The sequence below is a fragment of the Tenrec ecaudatus genome, chromosome 4, assembly GCF_050624435.1.
Source record: "Tenrec ecaudatus isolate mTenEca1 chromosome 4, mTenEca1.hap1, whole genome shotgun sequence".
NCBI lineage: Eukaryota > Metazoa > Chordata > Mammalia > Afrosoricida > Tenrecidae > Tenrec > Tenrec ecaudatus.
In genome coordinates, this window is record NC_134533.1 from 53,169,758 (window position 1) to 53,183,056 (window position 13,299).

General features: G+C 55.2%; 1 protein-coding gene across 1 annotated transcript in view; it reads left to right on the forward strand.

The window, feature by feature from the left end:
• Window positions 1–13,299, forward strand: part of USH1C (USH1 protein network component harmonin) — a 48,855-nt gene that overhangs the window by 29,203 nt on the left and 6,353 nt on the right. Inside the window, exons 15-20 of the mRNA XM_075547706.1 lie at window positions 299–348; window positions 3,718–3,870; window positions 5,091–5,207; window positions 5,694–6,179; window positions 9,164–9,283; window positions 10,851–10,901. Of these exons, the coding sequence (XP_075403821.1) occupies window positions 299–348; window positions 3,718–3,870; window positions 5,091–5,207; window positions 5,694–6,179; window positions 9,164–9,283; window positions 10,851–10,901 (977 nt within the window). The remainder of the gene's footprint in view (window positions 1–298; window positions 349–3,717; window positions 3,871–5,090; window positions 5,208–5,693; window positions 6,180–9,163; window positions 9,284–10,850; window positions 10,902–13,299) is intronic.

Here is a 13,299-nt window from a genome sequence, read left to right on the forward strand (position 1 = left end):
GTGCAGTTGAACTTGGTGCTGGGACACTGGCCAAGGTTCCTGAAAGCTCATCCTTCTACAAGGGGCTTTCTCTCTGCTCGCCTGGCCCTTTCTTCTGAAGCCAGTGTGCTGGCCAGAGGCCCTTGAGCATGGCCCAGGGCCTGGGAAGGGGGCCGTTCTCAGGTGGCCCCGGGGCCTGCGCGGCCCCCCAGGTAAGTAGAGAGTGGTGGCATCTCACAAAGTCCGGCTCTCGCCGAGGCCCGAGGAGGCGCTGGCGGAGCCAAGCGAGTCTCACCACTGCTTCTCTGTGTTCTTCTAGCCTTTGGGTGGTTTTACCGTTACGATGGCAAGTTCCCGACCATCCGCAAGGTAGGAGGGTCTGGCGCCGCTCTGGTGTGCTGCTGAGTGTGCTGTGACTTCCGGCCTCTTCCAAACACTCTTTGCCGTTGGCTTTTTCCCTGCTGACTCCAACAGCGGGAGCCGGTCTGCTCATTCGGAAGGCCTCTCCGACAGGCAGGGCGTTGTAACAGGTGTCCTGGGAAAAGGTGTTCATGGCGTGAGGCCCACCCACGTACCACCAGGCCCTGCTGTGTCTGCGCTAGGCCAGCAGGCAGGGCCAGGGCAGACAGTGTCGGCTTTGTTCATCTGCTACCGAGGCCCAAGGCTGACTCGGGCACATCGCGTGTATCACGGAGCTGGACCAGGCCTGGCTCAGATTGTTGTCAAGGCGAAGGACTTGCTGCCAGGAATTGGTACAAAGCTGCCCAGCCACAACTCTGTCTTAGAAAGCTCCCTGCCTGTGCCTAGGAAGCTGCATTTGCCCAGTTTCATGCTTTCTGAAAAATTTATTACAGTATCTCCAGCCCGCCCCCCATACCACCCAATCCCTTGTGTCTTCCTAAATCACTTTGGCATTTGATTATGAAAACGCTGCAGTTAATCCATGGAGTGGACATTCCAGACAGCGGGGTGTTTAGAAGTCAGGCATCAGCATAAATCTAAGGGAGCTAATTTCGGTGTCATCACGTAGCCAGCTCTTCCTGGCAAGATGCTGTTCCCGCTGAAACCATAGCCCTGAGACCGAGAGGTGACCTGGATGACATGTCACGTCTCCCTGCCTGTGAAGTGGACTATCTCATACACTGGGGACAACCCAGCCTTCCCTTCCACTTGTGACCATGGAGCGGGGATAACAATGTTATTCATGTGCACAGGTGGCCATCTGGGAGGGGTCCAGGTTCCATTCCTAGCCAAGGCCACCTGTCTCACAGGAGGCGTATGTGCTGCCAAGATGCTGAACAAGTTTCAGCGGAGCTTCCAGACTAAAAGAGGAACAGAGACTTGGTGGTCAACGTGTGAAGTCCAGCCAGCAATCACACTCTGGCTTACAACTATCTGACCTGAAACCGAGCATGGAGCTGGCACAGACCAAGCAGCATGTCTTTCTGCTGGGCATGGGGTCATCGTGCGTGAGGGGGCCAAGTCAGCAGCAGCCCACAACCCCCCACACACTATGTGACTTACAGTTTCTCATTGAGTTAAATGTTAGGACGTGTCACTGAATTACATTTATAACTGTCCTCCATATACTGCCTCTACTAGAACGCAACTAGAGGATGAAGGGACGAAGCACACATACAAGAGTCTACTTGAACATTCTCTCAGTAAACTTGCCCCAGGAATGGCGAATCAAAAGAGTCCTAGTGGAGTCGTGGGTCATCCATTGGGCTACTAGCCACAAGATCAGCAGTTCAAAACCACCAGCCACTCTAGAGAAGAAAGATGAGGCTTTCTATTCCCATAAAGCATTATAGTCTCAGAAACCCACCAGGGCAGTATGAAAAGTCTGAAATATCCTGAGAATCACTGAAATGTGACTTGCAGACAAACAGTGAGCCCACGCTGCTGGAGACGTGGTGCCCGACAGGCTTCCTCAGCACTGGCGGCCACAAACATTCTACCAGGCTTAAAATCAGATGTCATGTCGACGCAGTGCAGTCAAGGGCAGGTCAGTAGAAGGAGGGCTACGTGAGGTCACCTGCCGGCTGAACTCAGGGACCACAGGCAGGACCCCAAGGCAGCGAGAGCCACTTTCTCAATGGCTCATAGACGGCTGTGGGTGGGGCCCCACGAGTGAGCATTGGCTGAGCATGGACAGAGGGGAGGGGAGACGGGGTATATCAGTCAGAGGTTCATAGAAACCCCGTGCGATCTTCTGCTGTGGAGGTAAGTGGTAGGTGTGTCCGGTTCTCATTCCTGACCTTGGTGCTAAGACACCTGGGGATGAACCTGTGAGCATGTGGGTTCCCTGCACCCAGAAATCCTTTACGTCAACTCTCTCTGCTGTCCCCTCTCTTGAGTGCTAGCTGCCCCCCATGTTGTTTGTGATGGGGGCTGACACCCACTCCTACCACACTCCCTGGTGCCCCAGCTCACCGCTGCCTTAGGATGCTGCAGAAAAGCTATAGGCCCTGACTGGCTTAACTAGGGGTCTTCCACCAGGCAAGTGACTTCACCTCTCTGAGCCTCAGTTTCCTCGTCAATAAAATAGAAATCAGACCTGCCTCAGAGAGGATCGGTGTTGACCCCTGGATGCGTGGGCAGCCTGTAAATCCATTCACTTCCTCCCCCACCCCACAAACACACCCTGGCCCTGCGTCAGGCAATTCCATGAGTGAAGCAGCAAGACATCAGAAGTCATAGATCCAATTCCAGCAGGAAAGGGAAGGGGTTTTATTCACCCTTCCTCTCCCTCTGGAAGCCTCCCTGGACAGCCTGTGTCAAAGGGGCCGCTGTCCTCCCCTTGCCCAGCTTCAGGTGCCCAGTCGGATCTGGAGGCACAATGGAATGCCCGAAGCTCTGGCCTCCCAGCTCCTGGGCTGACTCAAGACGAGGGATCTCTGCAGAGGCGCAGCCCTGCCTGGGAGTCACCTGGGACCTCCCTGGGTGCATCTCTGGGAAGTGAACATTTGACATCTGCCTCCCCAGATGACGGGCCAGCATATGCCCAGAGAATAGGAGGTGATAACGCCTCACGTGTTAGGCAAAGGAGCCCTGGTGTCTTAGTGGTTATGTGTGTTGGGCTGTGATCTGCAAGGTCGGCAGTTCAAAACTACAAAGCAGTCCTGGGCAGAAAGACAGGGCTTTCCACTCCGGTGAACAGTCACCATCTCGGAAACTCACAAGGGTAGTCCTGTGCTGTCCTGGAGGGCGGCTGAGTCAGCGTGGACTTGGTGGCAGTGAGTTTGATTTTGGCTTTTTGGTTATGTGTCACTCAGCACCAGCAGTGCTAGCTATAGTAGAGGGCAGGGGAGAGAGGAAGGCCCTCGGGGACGTGGACTGACACAGTGTCGCAGTGGGCTCAGACAGTTACACTCTCGAGGACAGCAGCCGGTATCTGGTACATCAGGTGGCTGTGAGTCAACCGACTCAACAGCGGGTCCTAGCGGCAGCCGTTTCATGGATGCTCCTTGGTTTGCTCAGATGGCAGCTCTGCTGGGGAGGTGCTTTCCCCCATTTTGGAGGTGAGGTAGACCAGGTCCAGAGAGGTTAAGGCACTTAGCCTGGTGTGTCAGCTGGTCAGCCCGCAGCAGGGGCCCAGTGGGGTCGGGCAGAGCTGGGGGCGAGGCTCGTGGTAGAGTGGCTGTCTGAGAACGGAATGCCCTGTGTGCTGTGCGCTGCCCCCTGTCCACGCTCCCCTGTCACCCTGGTCATATGAACAATGCCGCATCCACTCAGAAAGGAAAAGACCAGAGGAAAGCTGAGTATGGCAGCCTGCAGGAGCTGAGAAAGAATAAGAAGGAGCTGGAGTTTGAGCAAAAGCTTTACAAAGAGAAAGAGGAAATGCTGGAAAAAGAAAAGCAGTTGAAAATCAACCGGCTGGCCCAAGAGGTACGTGCCCTGCTCGGAGCCCGGGCGAGCACCCCATACGTGTCCGGAAGCCCCCCTCTGGTCTCAAGACACCAGCGAGGGTTGCTCTCCCCGAGTCCAAAGCTGGGGTGAACCCTGTTCCTTCACCCCCGGTCTGGAAAATGAGACCATCCTGCCTGCCCAGGGTCACCAGAGACTAGTCCCTTCCTTAGGGCTTGGGATTGAGCCTTAGGGCATGGGTCTGGGGCCAGCCCTCCACCCACCCAGCTAGAAGGCTGTGTCCATTCCCTCTGGTCGGAGCCCAAGGGCCAGGCCTCTCCAGTCTGGGTGTCATTGTTAGGCTGATTTCTGTGCTCAGGTTGAGTCTGAGGCTAACCGCCCCTGCCTAGATTCTAAGTCTGAAGTTAGCCCTCCTCCTCGGGGTGAGTGAGTCTGCGCCGGTCCAGTTGCCTACCCAGGAATCTGAACTAGGTTCCCCACAATGGCGTGACTCCGGGGGTCTGAGACTAACCCTTCTGTGTATGTAGATGGCAGCTCTGGGACCCACCCCCACACCCTTACTTAGGCTACAGGTCTGAGGCTGCGCCCCTCAATGTAGGGTGTACCTAACCGGAGAGCTCCTCAACCTGGTACCGTTTCCCAGGCTCCCCTCCCCAGCCCTAGCTGAAAGCTGTCTGGCCGCATGGACTGATTCCCGTTGAGCAGAAGGATCTTACCTCCCTTACCTCCCTAGCTGTGGCAGATGCTGCTGCTGCTCTCGCTGCTTCCATGAATCAGAATGCCAGGCCGATTAGATTACAGCGCCCATGAAGTCCTGGAAAATGTGAAGCATATTAGGCCTGGCATTAGGAACAAATTAGCCTCAAAATTAAAAATAAAATTGAACTTGTGCTTCTGAGGACAAGGCAGCCGGAAGGTATTGAAAAAAAGAGAGCGCTCAAGGTTAAACTCTTGGACTGTGCTGGGAGCTGACCAGTGGGCCATTTCTTGGAGGATGGGCCAAGGTGGTGGCCCGGAGGGCAGTTCCGCTTCTGCACTGCAGGGACCCGTCACGGGGCGCTCTCCTGGGTCTGCCACCTCTGTAGCCAGACAGAACCAGCCCAGGCCTTTGTAGAGCGCATCGGCCCGCCTCTCCATACCCTGTGTACCTTTATAAAGGAGCTGTTTCTGTGCCGTGCTGCCCACGTGCAACTAAAGTGTCCCCTCTGTCCTCTTCCCTTGGTGCCACTCCGGGGTCCCAGGTGTCTGAGACAGAGCGGGAAGACCTTGAGGAGTCGGAAAAGATTCAGTACTGGGTGGAAAGGCTCTGTCAGACGCGCCTCGAGCAGATTTCCTCTGCTGAGAATGAGATTCCGGAGGTAACAGGGCTCTTCTGTCCACCCACCTTCCTGCTGCCCTCAGAAGGACCCACCCTGAGGGCAGTTGGGGGCAGGGTGGCACTGGGTGCTTCCCCAGCCACTCCACCCCCGCCAGCCCACTCCCCTCTCAGGAAGGAGGGACATGTCTCTATTTCTGGCCTGATCTCCAGAGTGACGAAGCCCAGTGTTTCAGAGATGGCCCCTGTCGGGACATAGTCCTGCCACTGCTATTTAGCACACCCCTTTCACAGTCTAGATAAATATGCTGACTGGGCTCATGATCAGCCTTACTGGCCACCGACAAATGGCCTAACTTGGGACCCTCTGTGCCCACTGCCTAGGGTGGGCTCAGATGGCAGAGAAGTGACACTCCTGTCATTCTGGTTTGAGGGCGGTGGGTCTTCTCAGGCATGAAACGCGCTTGCGCTGGAGGAGAGGGCTTTTCCGCGTGGACAGGTATAGAACCGGCACACCCCCCTCTTCCAGATGACCACGGGGCCCCCACCTCCCCCACCGTCGGTGTCTCCACTGGTCTCTCCCCTGAGACGTTTTGCAGGTGGGCTGCACCTGCACACCACTGACCTGGATGACATCCCCCTGGACATGTTCTACTATCCCCCTAAGATTCCCTCTGCCTTGCCTGTGATGCCCCTCCCTCCACCCTCCAACCCACCACCCCTCAAGGTGCCTGCACCCCCTGTCCTCCCTACATCAGGCCGGGTGACTGCCTCATCCTCGCCCTGGGTGCAACGCACGCCACCCCCCATCGCCATCCCTCCCCCACCATCCATTCCCACCCAAGATCTCACTCTGACCCGCCCACTGCCCTCGGCACTGGAAGAGGCTCTGGGCAACCACCCCTTCCGTGTGGGGGACACCGGCAGTCCCACGGAGGACTGGGAAGCAAAGAATCACAGCGTGAAACCCACCAACTCCCCTGCCCCCGAACGGAGCTTCCCACCCACCCCAAAGGTACCACCCCTGTTCAGCAGGAAGACGGGGGTGGGCTGCTCTGTGAGTGGGCACAGAGGACACAGCAGCCCAGCCCCTTGCCTGGGATGAGTCCCCCAAGCTGCATGTGGGAGGCATCTTGCATGTGCGTGGTATCTGCTGGTTTGCAGTGCATTGCTTAGGTGGGACCCTTCAGATGAGTGACAGTAGTCATTCCGTGTGCATTGCTCTCTGTCTGCCCCTCTTGGCTCCATTGTGCTGGTACCTTGCAAGAGGGTATTTAGAAGGCCATGCTAATGAATGGTCAGAGATCTTTGCCGCATGCTGTGACACTGGCCTATCAAGTTCTGAGTGTGGGACGTGAGTCCATTGTTTAACAAGGCCGGGGTGAGGAGCAGGAGAAAGGGATTCTGTTGGGAAGGGAAACGATGATGATGGCGTAGGCCGTGGTAAGACACTGCAATCGTTAGGGTCTTTTCTCTGGCAGCTTGAAATGTCCTGCAGCCAGCCCCAGGTTCCCAACAAGATCCACTCCCTAGTGTGTCTCTGAGTTAAATCCATAGGCATGTCAGAACAGGTGCATATGGTTCTTATCTTTTTACTTTAGTGCAAGAAGGAGGTTACCCATTGGGTTAGCAGTTCAAACCCACCAGCTGCCCTGAAAAAGAACAATGAGGCTGTCTGTTCTTGCAATGGGTTACAGCCTTAGACAGAGAAAGAGGCTGTTCTCCTCTGTCCTATAGGATCGCAATGAGTTGGCATCAACTCGAATAGCAGTGAGTTTGGCTCTAGGGCAGGAAAAGGTGGCATTTAATGAAATCATCCCGTCATTTCAGTGGTTTAAACACTGCGCATGCAGCAAAGCAGGCTGATTGTGATGAAGAATCTGTTGTTGGTGGGGCTTGGTCCGGCCATTTCAAAGCAAGGGCAGATATATGTAGCATTCAGGGACAAGTCCTTGTCCCTCAGTCAGACATGCATAGCCCGTACCCAGAAATACCTGGCCAGCCTCCAGCTGTAGAAAGATTAAGATGAGCGTGTTCCAGGAACTCTCCAGATTTAATATTAAAAGACTAGAGATGTTTTTTCTTGGATGTCAAAAAGCTGGACTGCAGTGATCTTTCTCAAGAAGACATGTTTCTTATTAATTGTCCTTAATCCAGTGACTATTTTCGGATGAGGCAATCCCCAAGGAAGAGGGGCGCTGTGATTCCCAAGCAGGGAAACATTCCTGTAGGCATTGCCCTGAGGCCAGAGCGAAAGCAGCTCATAGCAGCTGAAGGAGGGCACTCTGGGAGGGGCGACCAGCAGCATGTAGCCGGTGGGTTTTATGAACTTTCCTGAGTGAGCTGGAACTCCTGGGTGCGAGGAGAACAAGGTGTCTCAGGGCAGTGGGGGTACTTGGAAGAAGGGAGATGGCGTGAAGAGAGTGTCAGGTGTTGGCTAGGATGCAGTTCCCATCAGAGCGACTTTCAGAGACTCCCTGGAGATCTCTGGTGAGACCCTCAGCCCTGCAACTGCAACAGGTAGAAGGCCACCCACACCAGGGCTATTAGTCTGGGTTGACTAGAGAAACAAATTCATAGACACGCATATGGGTATAAGAACGAACTTTATATACAAGAGCAGTTGAATATTGAGAAAACCTCCCAGTCCAGTCCAGATCAAGTCCCCAAGTCTCATATTAGCCCATATGTCTGATACCAATCTATAAATTCCTCTTCAGACTCACGCACACATGCAATGATGCTGAATGCAGGAAGATCACAGGCCAGTGGGTGCAAAGTCTTGTGGATCCAGTGGCAGTGGAAGCATCTCAGCTCTGGCAGGGCTCTCCATGTGGCTCCTTCAGCTCCAGGGCTCTAGGGTAGCTACATGTGTCTTGTCCACAGGAATGTCTTGCAGGGAGTGTTATGTGTGTCCCACCTCCAGGGAGCTATTTATCTCCATGGAACCTCCAAATGAAGTTATCAAGCTGTGGCCTGATTGACAGGCTAGACTCCACCAGATTATGTAACTACCACACCAGGGGTGTCTTCCTACTAATCCCGGCCAGGAGCCAGTTTGCAGGGGGCTGAGTTAGCCTGGCACAAAGGGCCACGCTGTGATGGCCCACCACCGAGCATGCAATGGAAAGACCCACCTGAGATGGATGCTGATGGGCAGCAGCTCTCCCTGAGTAAATTCCGCTCAGCAGCCCCTGGCCTCCTGCCCAGTGCCTCTCGGTGAGGTGGCGAGCAGAGCAGTGTTGACAAGGACACTGAGCAGACCAGCACACCTGTCATCCAGTAACTTTCCCCAGAGAGATGGACAGCAGACCTGGCAGGACGGGCCTAGTCTGTGGACTGTGGGAGGGGCTCATTCTAATGAGAAGCTGAAGACACCTCTGTAGATTCGAGGGCTCCTGAGCTCAGCCTTGGGGGATGGTGAGGCTTGAAGGAGAAGAGGAAGGGCGTTGTGTACCAATAACAAACACCAGCATGGAGATGAACAAGTGGACTAGGCAATATAGATGGGTACATCGACTCCCCTGGGTGCCACTCTTACTGGTCCTCACCCCCGTGGCTTCTAGAGACTTCGTGCCCAGCCACCAGCAATAGCAAGTGCTTGGTGCTGACGTGTGGGACCTGAAGCCAGAGTCAGGGGATGTCGGAGGGGCAATTGGCTGGCACCACAAGAGAGCTTTGTAAGTGAATCTGCTGAGTGACAGTGACTGTTGAGGACACCCCACTCGCCGGGCTCTAGCCCCAGCCCCTGATTCTCAGAGTCAGTCAGTAGTGTTTTCCTGTGGTCTCCTAGCACACAATAGCCGATAGACTTCTCAGCTCTTTACCAAAGGCCACACCTTCCAGGACCGGAGGGTGAATGGACTGGGCCTGGTTCAGCACGTGCATGGTGTGGCTTCACATGTATGTAGAAGTGCCATGGCTGGTCTGGGGGCACCCTCCCCCCCACACACACACACCATGATCTCACCTGGAACTCTCTTAACCGAAACCCTATAGACATTTTGCCCAAGCCCACAGCCCCCACGAGGCCCTGGTGTATCCACCATCTCCAAACCTGTCATGGTCCACCAAGAAGCCAACTTCATCTACAGGCCGGCTGTGAAATCAGAGGTCCTGGTAAGCTCTGGGGGTTCCCCATGGGCATCTAGAGAAACAAACGAGGACAGCCTGTGGAGGGAGGATGAGATGGGCTTCTGAAACTGAGTAGAGCGTCCTCACATTCCCATCGGCTGGGAGATGAGTCCACACGGGTGAAAGTGAATGTTGACATGACCGGTGGAAATTCTGTCTCCCACTTGACCAAATGAGCTGGAGGTTCATCTAAGAAGTGTGATCATAATGGTGAACACTTATTTAGATCCCACCATGTGCCAGGGTCTGCATGGTCTTATCAAATCCTCACAAATAAACGTTAGCTGTCTTGTCCACTCCAGTGAGATGAGCCTACTGTGATCCCTACTGAACACTTAAAAGTCTTCCCGGGAGCCCTGGGGGCATAGTGAGCTATGCATAGAGCGGCTAACTGTGAGTTCAGCAGTTTGAAACCACCAATCACTCTGAGGGAGAAAGACGGGCTTTCCACTCTGGTAGAGTTGTAGTCTTGGAAACCCACAGGGCTAGTTCTCTCATGCCCTGTAGCTCACTGTGAGTCCAAATGGAGTTCCCTTGCCAAGCAGCTGCCTTACAGGGCTGCTATGAGATAGAGGCAGCGAGAAGGCCAAGGCTGTGTTTTTTATGGTACACAAAGGAGTAGGCCTTGACCGCTAACATAAAGCTTGACAGTCTGCGCCCATCCAGAGCCATCTCATGGAAGGAAAGCCTTTGAGCTCTGCTTCCCTTTAAGATCGGCCATGGCAAAGAAACAATGGAGTCGTTTCCTCTGTCACCACCAGGGTCTCCTGAGTCGGATTAGACTCAATGGCAACTGACAGTGATTTACCATCTGGTGAAGCTGAGGTGATGGGAGATGAAATCGAAAGTAGAGATAGGACTTCAAGTGCTTTGGACATCCAAGCCCATGCAATCACCCACATTGCCATCTGGCTGAAGCCTGCAGGCATTCCCATTGTCCTGGCTTGGCCTGGGTGTGTGAGCAAATCCACTTCCTTGCTTCATTTCACTTTACACACACACACACACACACACACACACACACACACACACACACACACGACTGGGAGTCTGAGCTGTGGCCCTAGGGGAATGGGAAGGGTCTGCCCACCCCAAAGTCCTGATAGCTGGGAGTGGCATCTAGTGGCCAGGGATGCCCAGCGCTGGCTGGCCTCCTACCCACAGGGAAGAGAGCCTTGCCAAAATGTCTGTCTCCCTTTTAAGGAAACACTATCCAAATGTCAGGGCTGGACAGCTCAGAGACTTATTTTGAGCTGTAGCTGTCTTGTCAGCTCCCCAGAGAGCAAAGTTCGTGCTCCTGGGGTGACTTGCTGATGTGTTCACATTGCAGTCTCTGGCCAGTGGCTAGGGAAGTGTCTGCTGGAGCGGGGTTGGGTAGCTGCTGCACCTGGCGCGCTGAGCTGGACCCGACGTTCTTGGGCTGTCTGTCTGTCTGTCTGGGGAGGAAAACGATCCGGGAAGCCCTGGCTGCAGCCCTGGGCTGGCACCAGAGGGCAGGCGAGACCCATTGATAATGTTCAGTGTGGAACTTGTTGTTTTTTTCTTCTGGCAGCCCCAGGAGATGTTGAAGAGGATGGTGGTGTATCAGACAGCGTTCAGACAAGTAACATGATGGTCACTGTGTGTTGGGGTGGTGGGGTCCTCCTCACTCAGTTCTTCTCACTGTGTGCCTGACTTCTCCCCTGGAGTGTGCATCGTATGGCAGCCAGGAGTGCCCTCTGCTTTGAACCTCAGTCCAGAAAGGCTCACCCCTTTGCCAGAGGACTGAGGTTAGGGAGGGTCTCAAAGTGTGCAGGGGTGGGGATTTCTAGGCTCCTTAGATCCCTGCTTAAATTGATAAGCAGTCTGGAGCCTGGGAGCTCATTAATTGTTTGCTAAAAGAGGAGGAAAGCAGAGGGGGGCCTCAAAGGAGCAAAAGGACCCGGTCCAGACCTGATTTTGCCTGCCCAACACCCTCCCTTAGGTTGACTACACCTGCCGGACAAATCACACTTTTCGCCTAAAAAGCGGCCACCTGGTACCAAACACATGCCAGGGCCCTGTGGATGGGGGTGTCCAAGTCCTTGCTAGTCTCTGATCCCTCCCCACCCCCTGGGGTTTGTGGTCCAAGAGCCACAACAATGGAAGAGACCCAGAGGGAGAGGGAGAAAGATGTCCCTGCCCCTCCCTGATAACCCGCCACCAGTGCAGGCAGATTTGACCCCAAGCAGGGAGCCGTCCCCTGTACAGTGGAATGCAGCGGACGTCCAAAAAGCAGCTGCTCCAGCCCAGGCCTGGGGGGGGAGGGGGAGACAGGCCTGGACGTCTGCAGCCCAGGCCTGCAGCCCAGGCCTGGTGGGGAGGGGGGACAGGCCTTCGGTGAGATGCAGCCAAGCACAGTCTCTAAAGGTTTTGTGCATAGTCCCCATCTAACTCTTCCAACCACTCCACGAGTCCACGAGGAAGTGTCTGCCCTGTTGATAGATGGGAAGCAGAAGCAGGTGGGTTAGGAAACTTGCCCAGGATGGTCCAGCCAGTGTGAGATCCTCGGCTTGAATCCTGGTTGTCAGATGTGCTGTCTGTGACCATTTATGGGGCACATTTCCAATACCCTGCATCTTGATGCTTGGGACAACCAAGAGCCAGATTGAAAGAGAGAGAGAGAGAGAGAATGGTAAGGCGCCAAGGCTCCAGGCTGGGAGTCAACCCCATGTGCATGAAGGTGGCGTTCTCTCAGGGTCTGCTTTTCCGTCGACTGAAGGGGTGAGTTGGGCTCCCTCTTCAAGGTTCACCAACTGCAATGGTTTTTAGAGAAAGAGCTTGGATAGCTCACTGTGAATGAGATCTAAATTCCCCGCAAGACCTAAATGCCGCCACTGGCCTCTTCTTCAAAGCATTCTTGGGGGCATGGTGAGAGGGCTGTCTGACAGGGAGACCCATCACCAGCAGTATCCTGTGTTTCCAAGAAACAGTCAGGACCCCCTCAGTAGCCGCGTGTTGACCCTGACCCTGCCTAGAGAGCCCTTCCCCCCACGGGCTTTCTCTCCTTTGTCTGCTGCTCTGAGACCCACAGCCTGCCTGGATGTGGCGGCAGATGTGGGCCTGGTTCCACTTTAGGGCTGGAGAGAGGTGAAGGGGAGAGCAGGGGTGTGCGTCCACAGGCTGGTGTTGGGCTCTCCTCTTGTGCCCACGGCTAGCTTTCTGCTTGCTGAGCACAGAGGGGACTGTGGTCTCGCTGGGATGCTGGCCATGAGGCAGGTCCTGACCCATGCTTGCTGCAACCGAGCAGAGGTTGTGTGCTCAGGGTGATGTTCCCCTGGGGCCAGCAAGGCCCCTGCGGGCACCTGCCACAAGTCCCTCCTCTCCACCTTCTGGTAGAGACTAGGGGAGGCTTTGCAGTCTCAGGCCTAGGGTTTCCAGCCCCTCCCCTGCTCCCTGCTCCCTGTGTGACCCCCTCGGGGAGATGGTGAGTTCTGGCTCCACCCCAAACAAGCCCTCTGAACTGTGTACGCCCTCTTCTCCTCTGGCTGAAGAGCCAACCTGTGTCCCCTAAACCTAGAGAGGCTTCTTCTTCAGTAAGCACACATTGAGGATGGTGCCAGGCACTAGGCAATCGCAGGCAGCTCTGCCCCCACTCCCCTCCAGGTGCCCAGTGTCCCCTTGCCTCCTCCAAGCACCTGGAGGTGGGTTCCCCAGGGTGGACAGCCACTTGTGCCATGTTGAGCCCTTCTTCCTGGGGGAGAAGAGCCCACTTTGCCCTCAGGGCCTACTCCGAACCTCACTTGGCCCTCGGAAGAAATGAGGTTGGGCCATTGTGGAGAAACGAGCTTTCAGTAAGGCCAGTACTACCTGCCCAGAGCACCTGAAAGGTCAGCATCCCTGTGGACGCCTGGGATGCCAGCTCCCAGCCACAGTACAGGCAGGGCTCAGGCCTTCAGAGGCTCCCCGCAGCATCTGCTGGCGGATCCCTGGCAGGACTCTCTGCCTATCCAGGCTGCCAGCTCCTCCCTCTGTCTCCAACC